The following is a 22,602-nucleotide window of genomic DNA, read 5'->3' as shown; positions in this document are numbered from 1 at the left end:
ACCACGCCCAACTAATTTTTTTGTATTTTCAGTAGAGATGGGGTTTCACTGTGTTAGCCAGGATGGTCTCGATCTCCTGACCTGGTGATCCACCTGCCTTGGCCTCCCAAAGTGCTGGGATTACAGGCGTGAGCCACTGCACCCAGTCTATTTTACAATATTAAGTCTTCCAATTCATGAACATGGGATGTGTTTAAAATTATTTACATCTTTTTAAATTTCTTTCAGCAATGTTTTGTATTTTCAGTGAACAAGTCTTTTACTTTTTTAGTTAAATTTATTCCTAGGTATTTCATTCTTTTTAATACTATTATAAATGAATTTTTTTTTTTTTTGAGGTGGAGCCTTGCTCTATTGCCCAGGCTGGAGTACAGTGGCGCGATCTCAGCTCACTGCAAGCTCTGCCTCCCGGGTTCACACCATTCTCCTGCCTCAGCCTCCCTAGTAGCTGGGACTACAGGCGCCCGTCACCATGCCCGGCTAATTTTTTGTATTTTTAGTAGACATGGGGTTTCACCATGTTAGCCAGGATGGTCTCAATCTCCTGACCTGGTTATCCGCCTGCCTCAGCCTCCCAAAGTGCTGGGATTACAGGCGTGAGCCACCGCGTCCGGCCTGAAATTGTTTTCTTAATCTTTGGATTGCTCATTGTAAGTGTATAGAAACACAACTGATTTTTGTGTGTTGATTTTGTATCCTCAAACTTTGATGAATTACTATTTCTAACAGGTTTTTCTTTTCTATTTCTTTTTTCTTTTTTTCTGAGACAGAGTCTCACTCTGTTCCCCAGGCTGCAGTGCAGTGGCACGGTCTCAGCTCACTGCAACCTCCGCCTCCCAAGTTCAAGTGATTCTCATCCCTTAGCCATCCGAGGAGCTGGGACTACAGGCACACGCCACCGTACCCAGCTAATTTTTGTATTTTTAGTAGAGAGGAGGTTTCACCATGTTGGCTAGGATGGTCTTGAACTCCTGACCTCAAGTGATCCACCTGCCTCAGCCTCCCAAAGTTCTGGATCACAGGCATGACCCACCGTGCCTGGACTTCATTTTTTTTTTATTTCAATAAGTGTTCCGGAGAACAGGTGGTGGTTGGTTACATGAATAAGTTCTTTAGTGGTGATTTCTGAGATTTTGGTGCACCCATCACAGTGGAGAGTGCACCCAATGTGCAGTCTTTTATCCCTCACCCACCTCCCACCCTTTCCCACGACTCCCCAAAGTCCATTGTATTATTCTTATGCCTTTGCATTCTCATAGCTTAGCTGCCACTTACGAGTGAGAACATACAATGTCTGGTTTTCCAGTCTTGGTTATTTCACTTAGAATAATGGTCTCCACTTCCATCCAGGTTGCTGCAAATGCCATTATTTTGTTCCTTTTTATGGCTGAGTAGTATTCCATCATATATAAATATATATATATTCTATTATATATATTCTATCATATATATATTCCATCTCATATATATTCCATCATATATATATCTATATCTATACATATAGGTATATATCTCTCACATTTTATCCACTCATTGATTGGTGGGCATTTGAGCTGGTTTCATATTTTTGCAGTTGCAAATTGTGCTGCTATAAACATGTGTGTGCAAGTGTTTTTTTTTGTATAACGACTTCTTTTCCTCTGGGTAGATACCCAAAAGTGGGATTTGCTGGATTAAATGGTAGATCTACTTTTAGTTCTTTAAGGAATCTCCACACTGTTTTCTATAGTGGTTTTATTAGTTTACATTCCCAACAACTGTAAAACTGTTCCCTCTTTACCACATCCATGCCAATATCTATTATTTTTTCATTATGGCCATTCTTGCATGAGTAAGATGGTATCACATTGTGGTTTTGATTTGCATTTCCCTGATAATAAGTGATGTTGAACATTTTTCATATATTTGTTGGTCATCTGTATATCTTCTTTTGAGAACTGTCTGTTCAGATTCTTAGCCCATTTTTTGATGGGATTGTTTATTTTTTTTTCTTGCTGATTTGTTTGCATTTCTTGTAGAGTCTGGATATTAGTCAGACAAGAGAAAAAAATAAAGGGCATCCAAATCAGTACAGAGGAAGTCAAACTGTTGTTTTTGGTTGATGATATGGTCATATACCTAGAAAACTCTAAAGATTCATCCAAAAAGCTCCGTGAACTGGCAAATGAATTCAGCAAAGTTTCAGGACACAAAATTAATGTATGCAAATCAGCAGCTCTACTATACACTAACAATGACAAAGCTGAGAATCAAATTAAGAACTCAACCCCTTTTATAATAGCTGCAAAAAATTAAAATACTAGGAATATACCTAACCAAGGAGGTGAAAGACCTCTACAAGGAAAACTACAAAACACCGCTGAAAGAAATCATGGATGACACAAACAAATGGAAACACATCCCATGTTCACGAATGGGTAGAATCAACACTGTGAAATGACCAAACTGCCAAAAGCAATTTACAAATTCAATGCAATTACCATTAAAATACCACCATCATTACTGACAGAATGAGAAAAAACAATCCTAAATTCATATGGAACCAAAAAAGACCCCACACAGCCAAAGCAAGACTAAGCAAAAAGAACAAATCTGGAGGCATCACGTCGCCCAACTTCAAACCATACTATGAGGCCAGAGTCACCAAAACAGCGTGGGACTGGTATAAAAATAGGTGTACAGACCAATGGAACAGAATAGAGAACCCAGAAATAAACCCAAATACAGCCAACTGATCTTCCTCAAAGCAAACAAAAACAGAAAGTGGGGAAAGGACACCCTATTCAACAGATGGTGCTGGGATAATTGGCAGCCACATGTAGAAGAGTAAAACTGGATCCTCATCTCTCAACTTATACAAAAATCAATTGAAGATGGATGAAAGACTTAAATCTAAGACCAGAAACCATAAACATTCTAAAAGATAATATCAGAAAAACCCTTCCAGACATCGGCTTAGGTAAAAACTTCATGACCAAGACCCCAAAAGCAAATGCAACAAAAACAAAGATAAACAGATGGGACTTTATTAAAGTACAAAACTTCTGCACAACAAAAGAAATAATCAGCAAACAGATGACCCACAAAATGGGAGAAAATCTTCGCAATCTATATATCCAACGAAGAACTAATAGCTAAACTTTTTATAAAATCTTTAGGGTTTTCCACATATAAGATCATGTCATCTACAAACAGATAATTTTACTTCTTAATTTCCAGTTTGGATGCCTTTTACTTTTTTTTTTTTCCTTGCCTAGCTACTCTGGGAAGAACCTCAAATACCATGTTGAATAGAAGTGGTGAAAGTGCGTATCCTTGTTCCTGATATCAGTGGAAAAACGTTCAGTCTCCCACCACTGAGGACAATATTCATTGTGGGTTTTATACATATGGCTTTTATTATGTTGAGATAGTTTCCTTTTATTCCTAGAGTATTTTGTTTTTATCATGAAAGGGTGTTGAATTTTGTCGAATGCTTTTTCTGTATCAATTGAGATGATCAGAAGAAGCTTCTTCCATTTATGCAGCCAACAGAAACATGAAAAAATGCTCATCATCACTGGTCATCACAGAAATGCAAATTAAAACCACATTGAGATACCATCTCATGCCAGTTAGAATGGCGAACATTAAAAAGTCAGGAAACGACAGATGCTGGAGAGGCTGTGGAGAAATAGGAACACTTTTACACTGTTGGTGGGAGTGTAAAGTAGTTCAACCATTGTGGAAGACAGTGTGGCAATTCCTCAAGGATCTAGAACCAGAAATACCATTTGATCCAGCGATCCCATTACTGGGTATATACCCAAAGGATCATAAATCATTCTACTGTGAAGACACATGCACACGTATGTTTATTGCGGCACTATTCACAATAGCAAAGACTTGGAACCAACCCAAATGTCCATCAGTGATAGACTGGATTAAGAAAATGTGGCACATATACACCATGGAATACTATGCAGTCATAAAAAAGCATAAGTTCATGTCCTTTGCAGGGATATGGATGAAGCTGGAAACCATTATTTTCAGCAAACTATCACAAGGACAGAAAACCAAAAACCGCATGTTCTCACTCATAGGCGGGAACTGAACAATGAGATCACTTGGACACAGGGTGGGGAACATCACACACCAGGGCCTGTCGGGGCTGGGGGGCTGGGGAAGGGATAGAATTAGGAGAAATACCTAATGCAAATGACGAGTTGATGGGTACAGCACACCAACATGGCACATGTATACCTATGTAACAAACCTGCACGTTGTGCACATGTACCCTAGAACTTAAAGTATTTAAAAAAAAACAAAAAAGCACCAGCTTCTTCAGGGGGAACCTGCAGAGGGGTGGGGCATCAGCCGTGATTTCATAATAATGTACGTAACATGAACAACTGAACTATGACAAGAGTATTCCAAGTGGAATGTACATCACGGCTTTGAAAAGGAAACAAATAGAGAGAGAACACTATTCTTCTTTGCCTCAATACAATTCAGAATTCTGTGATTCTCCTCGGCCAAACTAGCCATGGTTTAGATTGTACATCTTTTGGCTACCCTGGAATTGCTGCCAAATTAGACCAGATACGATAAATCTTGTGGTCATGTTCTGAATAGCTCCAGTCCTGAGAAAACTACAGATCACACAGGGTAAATCTTTCTCTCATTTTGATGCCTTCTCTAAGTGGCGCACTCAAGTTGTTTCGACACAGTGTCAAGGAGAGTGTCAGAACTAGATTTTCTTATTTAAAAGGAGGCCACTGGACTTCACTGTTCACGTGCTGTAGCTCAGCTGCTAAAAACAAGCAAAGGGTCCTTCTTTACAACGAGCTTTCACAAAGCTGTCCAGGAGCCTGAAATTCCTGAGACAATGAACAGGCTTCGATCACAACAAAGGCATATCACACCAGGAATGTGAGTATTCCTAAAAGTTCAGCTTCATTCTGGGCAATGGGACAGGTGACCTCCCAGGGCATGAGGTGGCACTAAGGGATGAGCTTCCCTCTACTGTGGTATGAAACAAATTTATACTTCTTTTTTGGCTTAATATTATTTCATTATCATTTCCTTATGTATTTTTTAGATGTTAAATTGTAACATCTCTTCTGTAAATTATCTCTTCAAGTCTGCCAAGTTTTCTATTGGCTCTCAGTGTTTCGCTTATGCTTATAAGCCCTCGGCAAAGACAATATAAAGAATAGCTTTCATTTGGTTTGTTTTTTCTTCTGATGTTTTTGAATCGTAAATTCTCTAGATGTTTCTGCCATCAACCAATTTCCTTCTCTTTGTGGTGTCACTCTCTGCTTGAGCCAAGTAAGTCTGTCTTTTTCTGATGAGAAAGCATGTTCCTTTCTCTCTCTCTCTCTGTCTCTCTCTCTCTCTGTCTCTCTCTCTGTCTCTCTCTCTCTCTCACTCACTCTCTCTCCATATTCACTCTGACATCTGGATTTAATGTGCTCTTGGGTGGGAAAACCTACACAGACATTTTCCTGAGTGACTTACGAGCATGTGTGACTCTTAATCACATTCCGGGTGAAGCCTGTCCTCTTGCCCACTGATTTTACTGCCTACTTGGCAATGTTCTAAGTCGTGCATCCTTTGAAGCCTCCAGCTGTGAGTGGTCAGGACTGGCAATTAGTTCATTAAGGCAGGCAATGAGTGAAAAAGAATGGTCGTACATACCCTAAGTAGTTTATTTTAGCTTCAAATACATAATGCACATTCGCCCACCACTATCTTGATGGGGGCTAGGGAAGGCTTACTTCCTCTTTGGGAGCTCTCCCTCAGTCCTAGGGAATACTTCATAGCTCTCACTGACCCTTGTTGATGAAGACAGCGAAGCTCTATGAAGTATTTAAAGAGGCTTACTCTGAGCAAAGTGTAAGTGACCACCGCCTGGGGTACACCCTCAAGAGACCCTGAGAACGTGTGCCTGAGTTGGTCTAGTTACAGCTTGGTTTTATACATTTTAGGGAGATTGAAGTTACAGGTAAAGACATACATCAGTACATGTAAGGTACATATTGGATCCACCCAGGAAGGCAGGACATCTCAAAGGGGGAGCGCGGGGGTGGTGGACTCAGAATTTTTCTGATTAGCAGCTGGCTGGAAGAGGTAAGCTCTGCCCAAAGAACCGAAGTCAGCAGAAGGAAACGCTCGAGTTAAGACAAAAGGGGGATAAAGCCAAGGCTCTTGTTCTGTCGACAAAGCTTCTAAGCAGCAGGCTCCAGTGAGAATGACGGCAAATGTCTCCTTTTGTACCTTAAAAGGTGTCAGACTCTTGGTTAAACCCCTCTCCTGGGTGAGGAGAAGACCTAGAAAGGGAAGGAGACTCTCTACAGAATGCAAATATCCCCCACAAGGGACAGTTTTGCAAGGCCACTTCAGAATATGGCAAATAAATCTATTTTGGAGTAAAATAATTTCATTTCCTCAGGGCCTGTTGTCATGTGACGCCACAGGTTCAGAGTTGGTATCTTATTGCTGCAGAATCTGTTTTGTGAGTCTTTCGATGTCTATTTTAATACTAATGCTGGTCAGTTGTACCTAAACTCCAAAGGGAGGGGGGATGTGTCAGGCCTCTGAGCCCGAGCCCAAGCCAAGCCATTGCATCCCGTGTGACTTGCACGTATACTCCCAGATGGCCTGAAGTTAACTGAAGAATCACAAAAGAAGTGAAAATGCCCTGTCTCGCCTTAACCGATGACATTCCACCACAAACGAAGTGAAAATGGCCGGTCCTTGCCTTAAGTGATGACATTACCTAATGCAAGTCCTTTTCTGGGCTCATCCGGGCTCAAAAAGCTCCCCAGCTGAGCACCTTGTAACCCCCACTCCTGCCCGCCAGAGAACAACCCCCCTTTGACTGTAATTTTCCTTTACCTACCCAAATCCTATAAAACGGCCCCACCCTTATCTCCCTTCGCTGACTCTCTTTTCGAACTCAGCCTGCCTGCACCCAGGTGATTAAAAAGCTTCATTGCTCACGCGAAGCCTGTTTGCTGGTCTCTTCACACAGACGCGCATGACAGAATGACAAGGCCTGTCTGAACCCCTTCCTTCATGGCCTGAACTCGTTCTTCCAGTTTCTTTGGGATCCCCTTGGCCAAGGGAGTGGGGGGTCTGTTCAGTTGGTTTGGGGACTTAGAATTTCATTTCTGGTTTACACCCTTTATGGTTCATCCTGTTACTAGATAACAGCTCTCCGCATGAAGCTCTCCTGATTAAATTTCTGTGTGGTGTTTGTCTCCTGATAGGACCCTGACGAGAACAGGAGGCCCCAAGCATTATCTGCTGAATTGAAGAGCTCTACCATCTTTCTTGAGTTAACCACACCTATACTGTTTTGTCTTACAGTATCTTGAAAATGCAGCAAGAATGTAAAAACCTTAAGGAAGAAATATGAATGTAGAACCTGTCTAGATTTTTTTTTTTCCCAAAATATCCCAGTTGCGAGGAGGATTCTGGGAAGACGGTGGAGGAGGAGACACCTGAGGTCTGTCTCCCCATCTGGACGACACCTGCACTGGCAGCATCTGTCTGCCGTCCCTGTTCTGGAACTCTAGCGTCTACTAGAAGTGGTTGATGGTGGTCCTTTCCAGCTCTTGGACCCGCAGGCAGCCCCACCTCTAGCCCCACGGGCAGCTGTACATTTTTCCTGGAGCAGCCTGCGAGAACCAAAGTGTCCACAAAACCCCAAGAAACAAAAAAGACAAACCCCTGTCATCCAAATACAGTGGATCAGTGCTGAGGACTAAGCTCTGATTTTTTTTTTTTTTTTAATCTTGCCTAAATGCCTATCTGAGGGGTCCGGGAAGCTCATGCCCTACAAACCATAAATTCTCATCATGGGCCTTTTATCTAAGCCTACAGATCACGACTTACTTTCCATCTGACTCTGGCATAACATCATGTGACAAAGAAAAAAGTCAAAATATTTTACCGCAAAACACGTTTCTTTGCCATATTTTGAAAAGGGCCTGCAAAGCTGTCCTTTGTGGGGGAAAAATTGTATCTGTGAAGACCCTCTATTAACATAGCTAGATCCTTTTCTTCCAGGCCTCCCAATCCTGAAGGGATTAACTAAAATCTAGTACCTTTTAAAGGTCTGAATGGAAACATTTGTCATCTATTGTCCCTAAGGGCGGCCACTATAAGATTCAAAAGAACCTTTGTCTCCACAATCTTTTATCTTTAGCTGAACAGCTCTGTTCTGTTGATCCCAGGTCTTTAGAAGAACTCAACCCATTGTCAGCCAGAAAAAGTTTAAATTCACCAAACCCCTTAGTTGTCCTGGCTTTCTGGACCAAACCAATGTATTTCTTAAATGTATTTGATTGATGTCTCAATACTCCTAAAATGTATAAAACCAAGCTGCACCAGCCGCCTTGGGCCCATGTTCTCAGGACCTCCTGAGGGCTGTATCAGGGGCCATGGTCTCTCGTGTTTGGCTCAGAATAAATCTCTTCAAACATTTTACAGAGTTTGACTCTTTTCCTTAACAGTGCTCTGATCACCGTGGCTGGTGACCACAGAGATGCAGACAAAGAGGTGCAAGACCAGTGTGGTTGCACCTTTCCCACCGTTCGGCCGCCACCCACCACTGCCACTGAAGTGACTTCCGGGGGTTAAAGAGGTGGTGCCCTTTTGCCCCTCCTTTCATTTTTTTCTCTTTTCCCCTTCTGTGAGCCAGACATTAAAGACTAGGACATTTAAAAAAAAATGCATATACAAGGAAAATTAGAAAATGACCAAGTATGCTCAAAGAAAGGACCAGGCTCAGAAGGAACTGAAATGACCTTAAGGTTACACCTCGGGCTGGGCCTTGGCACAGATGCAGCCTATAATAATAATAATATTAATACCCAACAATAAGCAGAAACAATGATCTAGGAATTAAGAAGAAATTAGGCAGATAGTGAGGGAAAGAAAGTCTAGTAATGTTTCCTTTCAATGAAAAGCAGCTCCCAAATAATTTTCTTTTCTAACAAATAGCGGCCTTTAAAATCGAGCTGCAGACATAGACAAGTAAGCTGGAAGCTCACACAGGTGAATGTTGGCAGTTGTGTCAATAGGAAAAGGCTACCTGGGACCAGACATGTTCAAAATGGCAGCTCCATCTTCCCTTCTTTTGCCAGCCACGTGTACAGTAAGGAGCAGGCAAGATTGCGCTGGCCAAGCGGAAAGGCTATTTGCATAATAAGATTAGGGTGGGGTGGGCAGCCTCCCCAGCCCACACACTATGTAAATGTCACACCTGATCCAACCAATCTGTGGGCCCCATGTAAATGGGATGCCACCTCCTCAAGCTTGCCTGTAAAATCTGGGGCTCTCTGCAGCTGGCCAGATTTCCCTTCTGGGCACTCCTCTCTGTCTTGACAGTAAGAGCTGTTCTCCTTTCTCTTTCTTTTGCCCATTAAACCTCCACTCCTAGACTCACTCCTCATGTGTGTCCATGTCGTTAATCTTGCTGTGAGATGATGAACCCTGGGTATTTACCCCAGACAGCAATGCTGCTTCAACAACATGAAAAGCAAACCCCAAGGGAGGAGGAAAATCTGACAAGCAAAGTTGTCACATAGTTAGGTTCAAACGTCCATTTTTCAACAAAACGTCACGAGGCCTTCAAAGAAACAGGAAAGTATGTTCCATTCAATGGAAAAAATAATCAGAAACTGTCCCTGGAAAAGCCCTGATAGTAGACCTAACAGGAAAAGACTTTAAAAGAACAGTCTTAAAGATGCTCAAAGAACTAAAGATGTGAAGAAAATAAAGTGATGTATGAAAAAATGAAAATATCAACAAAGATATTAAAAATCCTAAAAAGAATCCAAACAAATTCTGGAGCTGAAAAGTATAATAACTGAAATGAAAAATTCACTAAAGGGATCCAAAGGCAGATTTGAGCAGGCAGAAAAAAGAAAAGTGAACAAAGCCTAAAAGACCTGTGCGACACCATCAAGCAGCCAGCACATGTAAAGTGGGAGTTCCAGAAGGAGAGTAAAAAGGCATAGAATATTTGAAGAAATAATGTGTGAAAACTTCCCAAATTTGAGGAAAGACATGAATACAAACATGCAAGAAGCCCGATAAGCTCCAAGTAAAGGAATTCAAAGAGACCCACAGCAAAACACATTATAATCCAGCTTTTGAAGGACAAAGACAGAATCCTGAAAGCAGCAAGAGAGGAGTGACTCATCCCATACAAGAATCCTTAATAAGATTGTTGGCATATTTTGCATCAGAATCTTTCAGTCCAGAAGGCAGTGGGTCAAAACACTCAAAATGATAAAAGAAAAAAATCCTGTTGACAAGGACTCTTATATCTGGCAAAACTATGCTTCAAAAGTTAGGGTGAAATTAAGACATTCCCAGATAAACAAAAGCTGGGGAGTTTGTTACCACTGGACCCACCCTACAGGATACAGGGGAGTCCAGCAGGGTGAACTCAAAGAACACTAGACAGTAACTTGAAGGACTATGAAGAAATAAAGATCTCAATACAGGTAATTATATGCAAATTATGAAAGCTGGTATTACTGTAACAATGGCTTATAACTGTCCCTTTTGTTTTCTACATGACTTAAGACACTAATATATTTATAAGAATTATTACTTTATGTTTAATACTTTATACTGCTAGTAATAACTAGTAATACTTTATACTAATAATGTATAAAGATGTAATTTTCTGACATCAGCAACCAAAAGGGGTGACACAGAGCTATAAAGGAACAGAATTTTTTTATGTTATTAATGTTAAGCTAGTATAAATTCAAATTACTGTTATAACTTTAGGATAATAAACGTAATCCCCATGGTAATCAAAAGGAAAATAACTATAGAATGTACACAAAAGGAAATGAGGAAAGAATTTAAGCCTTTTACTACAAAAAATCAGCTAAACACTGAAGAAGACAGTAATGCAGGAAATGGACAAAAAAGCTATACGGCACATAGAAAACAAATAGCCAAATGACAGGAGCCCCTGTTTATCAGCAACTACTTTAAATATAAATGTGTTATCTAATCAAGAGACAGAGACTGGCAAAATTGATTTTTTTTTTAAGTCTCTGTCACCCAGGCTGGAGTACAGTGGCGTGATCTCAGCTCGCTGCAACCTCTGCCTCCAGGGTTCAAGTGATTCTCGTGCCTCAGCCTCCCGAGTAGCTGGGATTACAGTCACGTACCACCATATCCAGCTAAATTTTTGTATTTTTAGTAGAGACGGGGTTTCACCATGTTGGCCGGGCTGGGCTCAAACTCCTGACCTCAGGTGATCCACCCACTTTGGCCTCCCAAAGTGCTGGGATTACAGGTGTGAGCCACCACACCCAGCCTGCAAAATGGATTTTTGAAAAAATCCCACATGATCCAACTATACGGTGTCCACAAAAGACTCACTTGAGATTCAAAGACATTAAACAGATCCAAACTAAAAAGATGGAAAAATATATCCATACAAATAGTAACCAAGAGACGGGAGGAATGACTACACTAATATCACATAAAATAGACATTAAATCATAACATGTTACAAGATACCATGAAGAACCTTATAGATTAATAAAAGGTTAAATACAGCAAGAAGATCTAACAATTACAGACATTTACACACCTAATGACAGATCATCAAAATGTATGCAGCAAAAATTAACAGAATTGAAGAGAGATACAGGCAGCGCTACAATAATTGTTGGAGACTTCAGTACCTCACTGTTTCACTGTCAATGGACAGAAGAACCAGACAGAAGAGAGATTTTTAAAAATGGAGGACTTTCCCAACACCATAAACCAACTCAGTCTAACAGACATGCAGAACATCCACCCAGCAGTGTCATTATTCTGCCTTCATGTTTGAAAGGTATTTTTGCTGGACATACACATGCTTCTCAAGTGCACATGAGAGACAACTTCCAGGGTAGAACATACATCAGGCCACAAATTCAGTCTCGATAAACTTAAAAAGACAGACACCATACAAATTATCTTCACCAATCATAAAGAGATGAAGTTAGAAGTCAATAACAGAAATAAGACTGAAAAATTCACAAAATTGTGGAAATTAATCAACAATGGATCAAAAAAGAAATCACAAAAAAAATGAAAAGATGTTTAGAATGAAATGAAAACAAAAACATAATATATTACAATTTATGGGAGGCAGCACAAGCAGTGTTGAGGGAAATTTATAGCTATAAATGCTTATATTTTTAAAAAGCAAAGATCTCAAATCAACAACCTAACTTCACAACTTAAGGAACTAGAAAAAGAAGAAAAAAACTAAACCCAACGCTAATAGATGAAAGGGAACAATACAGAACAGAGTTAAGTGAAACAGAGAATAGAAAAACGAGATACAAAATGGATGAAACCAACAATTGGTTCTTTGGAAAGATAAAAAAAGTTGACAAACCTTTAGCTAGGTGCACTAAAAAAAGAAGATTTATGTTACTAAAATCAGATTAAAGAGGGGATATTACTTACTATTGATTCTACAGAAATAAAAAGGATTATGAAAAATTATTAACTGTACATTAATAAATTGGATAATCTAGATTAATTCCTAGAGACACAAAGCCTACCAAGAGTAAATCAGGAAGAAATTTAAAATGTGCATATATCTATGACTGCTAAGTAGATTGAATCAGTAATTTAAAAATCTCTTAAAGTCTGGAACTGATGGCTTCATTGGTGAATTTTACCAAACATTTAAAGAATAGCACCACTCCTTTTCTAATTTTTCCAAAAAATTAAAGAGGAGGGAAACTCATTCGAAGAAGCATTACCAAGATGTCAGACAAAAGAAAAATATAGGCCAATATCCCTTATGGATATTGTAATCTTTTCTACCCATGGATTATTCAGAAATACATAATTTCCGAGTATTTTGTGAGTTTCTAGTTATCTCTTTTATGTTATTGAGCTTTGGTTTAATAACACTGTGGTCAGAAAAAAAAACTCTGTATGAGCTCTGTCCTTAGACAATTATTGATACTTTGAAAAAAATTATCTACAGTATGTAGTTTATTTTGTGTGAGCTTGAAAAGAATGCATATTCTGCATTTGTTGTGTACATTGTTCTATAAATGTCAAATAGGTCAAGTTTATTATTAATGTTCAGATTTTTGATATTCTTAGATTTTTTTTCCAACTGTTCTACCAATTGCTGAGAGGAGAGTATAAAAAATCTACAGTCACTGCTGTCAATTGTTTGGCTTTATGTATTTTGAAGCTCTATTATTAGGCACTCTGTTGATAAATTGAGCCTTTCACTGCTACAAATTGTCCCTATTTGTCTCTGGTAGTACTCACGGTCTTGAAATCTTACTTATCTGATATTAATACTACCACATACTTTCTTATGCTTAGTGGCATTTTTCCCATTCTTTTAGATTCCATCTTTGTGTGTCTTTATATTTAAAAGGCATTTTGGCCGGGCGCGGTGGCTCATGTCTGTAATCCCAGCACTTTGGGAGGCTGAGGCGGGCAGATCATCTGAGGTCAGGAGTTCGAGATCAGCCTGGCCAACATGGTGAAACCCTATCTCTACTAAAAATACAAAAAATTAGCTGGGTGTGGTGGCGCGCACCTGTAATCCCAGCTACTCGGGAGGCTGAGGCAGGAGAATCGCTGGAACCCAGGAGGTGGAGGTTGCAGTGAGCTGAGATTGCACCACCGCACTCCAGCCCAGGTGACAGTGCAAGACTCCATCTAAAAATAAATAAATAAATAAATAAATAAATAAATAATAAAAAATAAAGGGCATTTTATACAACACACGTTTAGTTGCTCTTGCCTTTTTTTGAGTCTGTCCATTCCTGCCTTTTACATGGAGTGTGTTTGGTTTACATTTAAAATAATTATTGATATGGTTGAATCAAATCTATCTTGTTATATAATTTCTATTTGTCTAATCTATTCTTTGCTCTTCCTTTCATCCTCTCTTTCTATTTTTTTGGATTTCTTTTTATCTCTTGAATATTGAGTTGTATCTCTGTGTTATTTTTGCTCTCAAGATTACAATGTGCATCTTTAACTCACTACAGCCTCACTTCAATTAATATTTTAAAATTCAAAACAATGTAATAACCTTTCAGTGGCCTAATTTCATTTACTTCCCGCAACACTTTGTGCTTTTGTTGTCATATATTTTACTTCTACATTGATTAAAAACCCCATGATACACTGATTTAAGTAGTTAATAATCTTTTAAAGACATTCATATTTACTCACGTCTTTAGCCTTTCTTGTACCCTTCACCTACCTAGTATCATTTCCCTTCAACCTAAAGACCACCCTTTAGCATTTCTTGTATTGCACCTCTGCTGGTCTATTCCTTTGTTAACCCAAAAGTGTCACTACTTTGCCTTCATGTTTGAAAGATATTTTTGCTGGATGTAGAAATTTATTTTTGCTGGATATAGAATTTTTTTCTTTCAACATTTAAAAGACATATATAAAAGACAACATAAAAAGACATTTTCCATTGTCTTCGGAAGCCCAGTGCTTCCGAGGAAGTCATCCGTCATTCTCACTGTTCCCTGCGGCAGGCAGTTTGCCTCTTTCCTCTGTCGGCTGATGATGAGCTTCCTGGATCCAGGTGTTTCTGGTTTTAAACAAATTTGAAAAAAATTCCAACAATACTTCTTCATTTGTCCTGCCCTCTTCTCACTTTCCTCCCCTTCTGTAAATGTAATTATACACATTTTGACTGCTTGATAATCACACTAGTGACTAAGGTTTTGCTCATTTTTTCCTCATTCTCCTTTCTCTCTGTGCTTCCATTTGAATGACTTCCTTTGACAGGTCTTCAAATTCATGTATCCTTTCTTTGTTGTGCCCAATCTGCATTAATCCCATTCATTTAGCATTTTAAATACAGATCTTGTATTTTTTAGTTTGGAGATTTCCATTTTCTTCTTCTTCTTTTTTTTTTTTTTTTTTTGAGATGGAGTCTCACCGTCACCCAGGCTGGAGTGTAGTGGCGTAATCTTGGCTCACTGCAAGCTCCGCATCCCAGGTCCATACCATTCTCCGGCCTCAGCCTCCCGAGTAGCTGGGACTACAGGTGCCCACCACCACAACGGGCTAATTTTTTTGTATATTTAGTTGAGATGGGGTTTCACCATGTTAGTTACGATGGTCTCAATTTCCTGACCTTGTGATCCGCCCGCCTCAGCCTCCCAAAGTGCTGGGATAACAGGCATGAGCCACCACACCCAGCCCATTTTCTTCTTTCAAAATACTTTCCAAATCTGAAACTCTCCACCTCTTCATCTACTTCATCTGCCATATTTACTTATAGTTATTTAATATATTTATTATATATATATATTTTTTTGAGATGGAGTCTCGTCTGTCGCCCAGGCTGGAGTGTAGTGGCGCAATCTCCGCTCACTGCAAGCTCCGCCTCCCAGGTTCACACCATTCTCTTGCCTCAGCCTCCCGAGTAGCTGGGACTAAAGGCCCCTGCCACCACGCCCGGCTAATTTTTTTGTATTTTTAGTAGAGACGAAGTTTCATCGTGTTAGCCAGGATGGTCTCGATCTCCTGACCTCATAATCCACCCGCCTCGGCCTCCCAAAGTGCTGGGATTACAGGCGTGAGCCACTGCGCCTGGCCAATTTATTATAATTTTTAAGAAGTCTCTGTCTGATAATTCCAACCCCTGGGTGGTCTGTTTCTATTGAGAATTTTGCCATTGTTTATGAATTGATAAAATCTGGCACCTCTGCAAATCACACAATTCTTAAATTTTATCTCAGAGATTTTGTTTAATGCAGGCATGTTTCTTTTCAAGAGGAAATGCTCTTTCTTCTGTTAGGCAGTTAGGTGAGGGGCTTATCAGTGTAATGCATTCGGAAACAGAGCCAAACTGGGGCAGAGTTGTGGCTTTAATTCCTCTATGAAAGCCCTGGAATTAAAGCTACAAGAGTGCAACGAGATCTCTCTTCACTTTTCAGCCCAGCCTCAGATGTCACTGGCCACCAGGACCTTCTTATCAGATTTTATTTGGGTGGAGTTTGGTTTTAAGGTTGATTAATTTCAGCCTATCTCTGGTTTCAAATCCTCTGATGGTGAGTCCATCTCTCTCTCCAGGGGGAGCCTGGAATAAGAACTGAGACATGTTGAAACCATGGGATTGAAATTTTAAGACTGTTAGACGACGAGATTTTGAGACCAGGAGACTGTACGAGTTGGAGATTACAACTCTTTGGTACTGTATGACCATAATTTATTTTTTGAAGCAGGGTCTTGCTATGTTGCCCAGGCCTAGTGCAGTGGTACAATCAGAGCTCATTGCAGCCTCGATCTCCCAGGCTCAAGTAATCCTCTTACCTGGGCCTCCCACGTAGCTGGGACCACAGGCATGCACTACCTACCATGACTGGTTAAGTTTAAAAAAAATTCTGGTAGAGATGTGCTCTCACTATCTTGCCCAGGATGCTACTGAACTCCTGGGCTCGAGCAACCCTCCCCCTCAGCCTTGCGAAGTGCTGGGATTACAGGCACGATAATGCCAGTGCACCTGGCCCATGTGACTATAAGACTCTGAGATTTCTTTTTGCTTTCTAGTCCCACCCTTCAATTTCCACCTCCTCAGCAAAATTCCCTCCAAGAGAATTACTTGGCAGAGAAGATTATCCTGCATTCAAGGCTCCTCCAGATGCTAATCTGTCAGCTCAGAGGTTTCCTAAATCTTGCTGATTTCTCCTTGTCTCAGCAAAGAAGGTCATTCTCTGGTAGGCTTGCTCCCCTCTCCACCCTCCTCCAGCCTCAGTGACTGGCCACAGGCACGAAAGTGGCTTCTGTTATTTACTCGTTCAGGAAGGCACTGTCTCTCTACAGTGTGGTCCTTTCAGGTGCTTTCCATATCCATGCTCTCGGGTGGCTCTGAAGGAAGACGCAATGGTGTGGGCTTCTCTATGGTCCTTTCAGGTGCTTTCCACATCCATGCCTCGTGGGTGGCTCTGAAGGAAGACGCAATGGTGTGGGCTTCTCTAGGTTTCTCATTGTTTGGTGGTAAAGGTCTTCATGTTCCTCCACATTGTAACCGGACACATCTGTTCTTCGGCTCTAAATATTCCGACAATTTCCTTGGGGGTTTTGTCATCCTTTATTTAGCAATACATTAACCCATTTATGCCGGAGGTTGCAAATTTGTGTGTGTGTGAAAAATCAGACCTTGGCAATGACCTTCAGCAGTAGGATATAAATAACTCCCACAAGCTTAGTGTTCCAATAATGGAACATTAGCCATAAATGGGTTAAAACACTTTCCAAATGTAAGGGTTTCTTGTTTTTGTTGATTTCTAGTTTTATTGCACTGTGGCCTTTAGATACAAATTATTTGGTATTTGTTGACACTTTATGGACAATGGTCGATCCTGGTAAGCTACATGTACACTTAAGAAAAAGGTAGGCTGGGCATGGTGGCGCACATCTGTAATCCCAGTGCTTTGGGAGGCTGAGGCAGGAGGATCGCTTGGGCCCAGGAGTTTGACACCAGCCTGGGAAACATAGTGAAACCCAGTCTCTACAAAAAATTTTTAAAATAAAAGAATTAGCCAGGTGTGGCGGTGCACACCTGTAGTCCCAGCTAGTCCGGAAGCTGAGGTGGGAGGATCGCTTGAGTCCAGGAGGTCAAGGCTGCAGTGAGCCATGATTGTACCACTGGACTCCAGCCTGGGTGATAGAGTGAGACCCTGACTCAAAAAACAAACAAACAAACAAAAAACAAAAAAATGGAGGAGGAGGAGAAGAAGAATGTGGGCTCTCCAATATTCTCTAATCATATATCCTTGGGATAAATGCTTTTAAATGGGCAAGAATTTTATCAGATTTTGGTTAACTTTGGAAAGTGTTCCATGTGTACTTGGGAAGGATATGGATCCTAAAGTTGCGGGGCTCAGCACTCTACGCATGCCCCTTAGTGGAAGAGAGTTAGTGTGTTTAACGTATATTCCAAGCAGTGCATGGTCTGCTTGCCCCGTCTGCTTTGGAGAGAGGTGAAATCTCCTACGGTAATTCTGGATTTCTCCTTGCAATTCTGTCCATTTATATTTCACACATTTTCAGACTATGTTGTTAGGGGTTCACAGATTATATCTTCCTGGCTTTTTGTCACTAGTATTATTATTGAAAGATCTTCTTTAGACCCAGAGATGCACTTTGCCTTTTATGATATTCGTTTGTTATGAACATTGCCACCCCAGTAATCCTTTGAATTTTGCTGCTCTATTATTTCTTGGACCTGTGTCAGAGACATTGTGCTTTTCACTGTTCATGGCTTTATTCTGTTTACTCCCTCCCCCTTTTCCGATTTCTATTTGATTGATTTCATTTTTTCATTCTAATTCCCAGCTCACTTCTGTCTCTCTTTTATGGAAACATCCTATTTCTGTATTTTTCTGATTACTTTTCCCTAAACTAATTTTTTTTCTTTTTGAGACAGAGTCTCACTCTGTTGCCCAGGCTGGAGTGCAGTGGCACAATCTCGGCTCTCTGCAACCTCTGCCTGTTGGGTTCAAGCGATTCTCCTGCCTCAGCCTCCTGAGCAGCTGGGACTACAGGCACCCACCACCATGCCCGGCTAACTTTTGTGTTTTTAGTAGAGATGGGATTTCGCCATGTTGGCCAGGCTGGTCTTGAACTCCTGACCTCAGATGATCCACCTGCCTTGACCTCCCAAAGTGCTGGGATTACAGGCATGAGCCGCCATGCCCAGCCCTTTTCTCTAAACTTCTCCAGACACATTTTTGTCCCAAACTGTGATGAAACAAAGTGGCAAATAACTTGATAAGTGATTAAGCATGTCATTTATTGACTGAGGGCTGGGAGACAGGCAACAGTAATCACTGAAGTCTTAGCTTCACATGACCATTTATCTCAATATTATTATTATTAATAATGATTTCCCAACCACATATTTTGACAACAGTGGATAAATGAATAAAAACAGAATTGAATTTATATTAAAATATGTTTGTATTCATATATTCACAGTAGTCAAGGTAAATGCATTTTTCTCCTGTTATAGAAATGAACAAACTTTATTTTTATCATTCAAAAGCAAAAAGTAATATCAATGTCAAGCAGACTGTCTCTAAGTTTTGTGTTGTGCTTATTAAATACTAATACATACGCATCCATATTAAAGTACCATAATTCACGTGACTTTTCCAGAAGACAAGCGGTTTGGTAGGTGGAGAGAAGGATGGTTTTGATTAAAACGAGAGCAAAAAGCAACTTCCCGGAAAGCAGGTGAAACAGGCATGCCTTTGAAAGCAGCCAGGCATTTTCAGACCCAAGGAAAGCAGCGAGGCTCCCTGTGCTGTCATCCAGCCTCCCGGCGGGCAACACTGTTTCTTCCCCACATCAGTCAACATCCTTGAAATGTGCAAAAGATACATCCTCACAAAGGAAAACGTCTTCTGAACAGACCACCTCACACAAGGAAGCAAATCTAGCTTGTGCCTGGCCCCTCCCCTAGCCCTGTCATTCTAACCAAAAGACATTCAAGGAGTCTAATAAACCAAGTGGCCCAGTGGTAGTTTGAAAACAATGTCCTAATTCAGTTTCGGTGGAGTGCTAAGTGGTGCTGGTTAACAAAGGCCGTGCTTTTTAGAACCTAGTCAGGCACCTTCCAGCAGCTCGCTGCAACACCCACAGCCTGGCGATCACTACAGTTTCATCCCGGCCTCGAGGATAAATATCTTTATTTACTCTTGTATGCTGATGCTTATGGACCATTCTGAACATCCCGGGCCCCTGAGAATCGTGCTCAGTCTACTCGGCCTTGCTCTATAGACAGAACAAGAAAGCCTGGATGACAGCACGTCTGTTCACAGCACGTCTGTTCACAGCATGGTTTACTCGATATTTTAAGCCCACTGTTGAGACCCACTACTCAGAAAAAAAGATTTCTTTCAAAATATTACTGCTCACCAACAATACCTGTGGTCACCCAAGAGCTCTGGCGAAGTGTACAAGCAGATAAATGTTGTTTCCATGTGTGGTAACACAACGTCCATTCTGCCGCCTAAGGCTCAAGAGTAGTTTTGACTTTCAAGTCTTATTATTTAAGAAATACATTTTGTAAGACTACAGCTGCCATAGAGAGTGATTCCGCTGATGGATCTGGGCAGAGCACACTGTGCCCCTCTGGAAAGGATTCACCATTCTGGATGCTACTATGAACATTTAAGATTCATGAGAGGAGGCCAAAATATCAACATGAAGGGGAGTTTAGAAGAGCTTGATTCCAACCCTCATGGATGACATTGAGGGGTTCAAGCCTCCCATAGAGGAAGGAACTGCAGATGTGGGGAAAACAGCAAGAGAACTCGGATTAGAAGTGGAGCCTGAAGATGTAACTGAACTGCTGCAGTCTCAGGATAAAACTTGAACGGATAAGGAATTGCTTCTTATGAATGAGCCAAGAACATGGTTGATTAAGATGGAATCTGTTCGGAGGCCAGGGCGGGTGGATCACCTGAGGTCAGGAGTTTAACACCAGCTTGGCCAACATAGCGAAACCCGTCTCTACTAAAAACACGAAAATTAGCTCGGCGTGGTGGTGTGCACCTGTAATCCCAGTTACTCAGGAGGCTGAGGCAGGAGAATTGCTTGAAGCCGGGAGGCGGAGGTTGCAGTGAGCTGAGACTGCACCACTGTACTCCAGCCTGGGTGACAGAGCAAGACTCCATCTCAAAAAAAAAAGCATGATACTGTGAACACCACTGAAATGACAACAAAGAATTTAGAGTATTCCATAAACTTAGTTGATAAACAGAAGGGTGTGAGAGGATCGACTCCAATTCTGAAAGAAGTTCTATGGTGGGTAAAACGCTGTCAAACAGTATTGCCTGCTGGAGTAATTGTTCATAAAAGGAAGAGTCAACGTGGAAAACGTCACTGTGGTCTCATTTTAAGAAGTTGCCACAGCCGCCCCAACCACTACCGTGATCAGTCAGCAGCCATCAACATTCGCATTTTTTAATCACTATTTTAAAATTAAGGTATGTATGCTGTTTTTAGAGCTAATGCTATTGCACACTTAGACTATAGTGTAAACATAACTTGTATACACGCTGGGAAACCAAAACCTTTGTGTGTCTGGCGTTAGCATGGTATCTCCTTACTTTGCCGGTCTGGAACTGAGACCACAATCCCTTCCAGGTGGGCCCGCACAGTGACTTAGCTCTGAAGTGCTCACTACTATCCCTTCCAGGTGGGCCTGCACTGTGACTGCTGCAGTAACTTAGCTCTGAGGTGCTCACTACTGTCCCTTCCAGGTGGGCCGTCACAGTGACTGCCGCAGTAACTTAGCTCTGAAGTGCTCACTACTTCCAGGTAGGCCTGCATTGTGACTGCTGCAGTAACTTAGCTCTGAGGTGCCGGCTCTGGAGGATGACTTGTTTCCTTCCTTCAAAGAGTGCAGTGCAAATTTACTGGGGGTGGGGGACAAAGACGGCTCCACACTCCTGGGAGCCTGAGAAACCCTTGTTTCTGGGACATGCAGCCTTGTTTCTGGGACATGCAGCCTTGTTTGACCCTTCATTTGGGATAACGGTGGGAGGAGCCAGAAGCCAGAGGAAAGGACTGAGCCAGTGCCCTGATGGGCCCAATCCCAGGGAAAGAGCAGGTTCCTCCAGGTTGCCCGCCGTCTCAGAGCTACAGGGGAGGTACTCACACAGGCTTCCTGCTGCAGGTGCTGCAGGGCCCTCTTGGCTGGGAGGAGGAAGCTGGTGAGGCAGTGCAGCCCATCCCCACCGTGGCACCTCTCAGCCACACTGAACAGCTGCCAGAGCACCGTGGCTGCCGTGGCTTCAAACGGTGGGTACAAGGCAGAGAGCGTCCTCTGGATATAGGCATCAAGAGATTCCAGATCCTGAAATGAAAGAGAGAATTCACAAACCTTAGGTACAGAACTCAAGACAGGTGCACACGACGGTCCAAGGCTGGCATTGAAGGATCCACACTGAAGTCCCATGCCCTGTGTCTGGCATGATGTGAGTTAACTGAGAAAGACAAAAGGTGCACGCGAATCCATGGTGCAGGGCAAGCTCCTGGTGGTTCTCCCTGTGCTGTCCCACGGCAGACGGGCAGGCGTATTAGGCAGACCCGTGGCCCTGTCCTGGGGCGGGGGCTCTATATACCACCTCTGTAAATATGGGCTGCCATTCCTATCATACTGAGGCACAACCAAGCCTAGATTTGTGGTAAGTTTCATCCCCTGCACCTGAACAGCATAGGGTCTCTGGGGTGGGCCTGTGAGTCCTGCGGGAGCTGCTCCTCCCGGCTCTCCTGGGTTTGTACAGGGAGGAGGGGACAACCACCCATGGGGAGGACAGAGCTGGCCCACGCGCCACTTTATTCTCAGAAAACAAGCTCATCCACAGCAAATACATTTTAATTGTGTTGATGACTTTGTTGCCATTTAAACAGTACTGATGGTGAAACTCTCAGGGTGCCTTCCTCAAGGTTGCTGAATTGTGCCCATTTGGCACCCTAAAAACAGTATCATTGGCCACTGATTTCCGCTTGGCATTTTGGTGCAACATGCTTTTATGAAGAGACAATGATTCTTGTTTAAAAATT

At 41.7% G+C, this 22,602-nt stretch overlaps 1 protein-coding gene across 1 annotated transcript in view; it reads right to left on the bottom strand.

Annotated features, from left to right (window-relative positions):
- The window catches only part of LOC105535539 (rho guanine nucleotide exchange factor 40-like), a 24,499-nt gene extending 1,934 nt beyond the window's left edge, over positions 1-22,565 (bottom strand). Inside the window, exons 1-2 of the mRNA XM_011974655.1 lie at positions 22,512-22,565; positions 21,695-21,892 (exon numbers count right to left, since the gene is read on the bottom strand). Coding sequence (XP_011830045.1) covers positions 21,695-21,892; positions 22,512-22,565 — 252 coding nt within the window. The remainder of the gene's footprint in view (positions 1-21,694; positions 21,893-22,511) is intronic.
- Between the last annotated feature and the right edge of the window lie 37 nt (positions 22,566-22,602).

Source organism: Mandrillus leucophaeus, unplaced genomic scaffold (assembly GCF_000951045.1).
Source record: "Mandrillus leucophaeus isolate KB7577 unplaced genomic scaffold, Mleu.le_1.0 Scaffold1475, whole genome shotgun sequence".
NCBI classification, from domain to species: Eukaryota; Metazoa; Chordata; class Mammalia; order Primates; family Cercopithecidae; genus Mandrillus; species Mandrillus leucophaeus.
The sequence above is the reverse complement of the archived record's forward strand: the minus strand, read 5'-3'. Positions and strand labels throughout refer to the sequence as shown.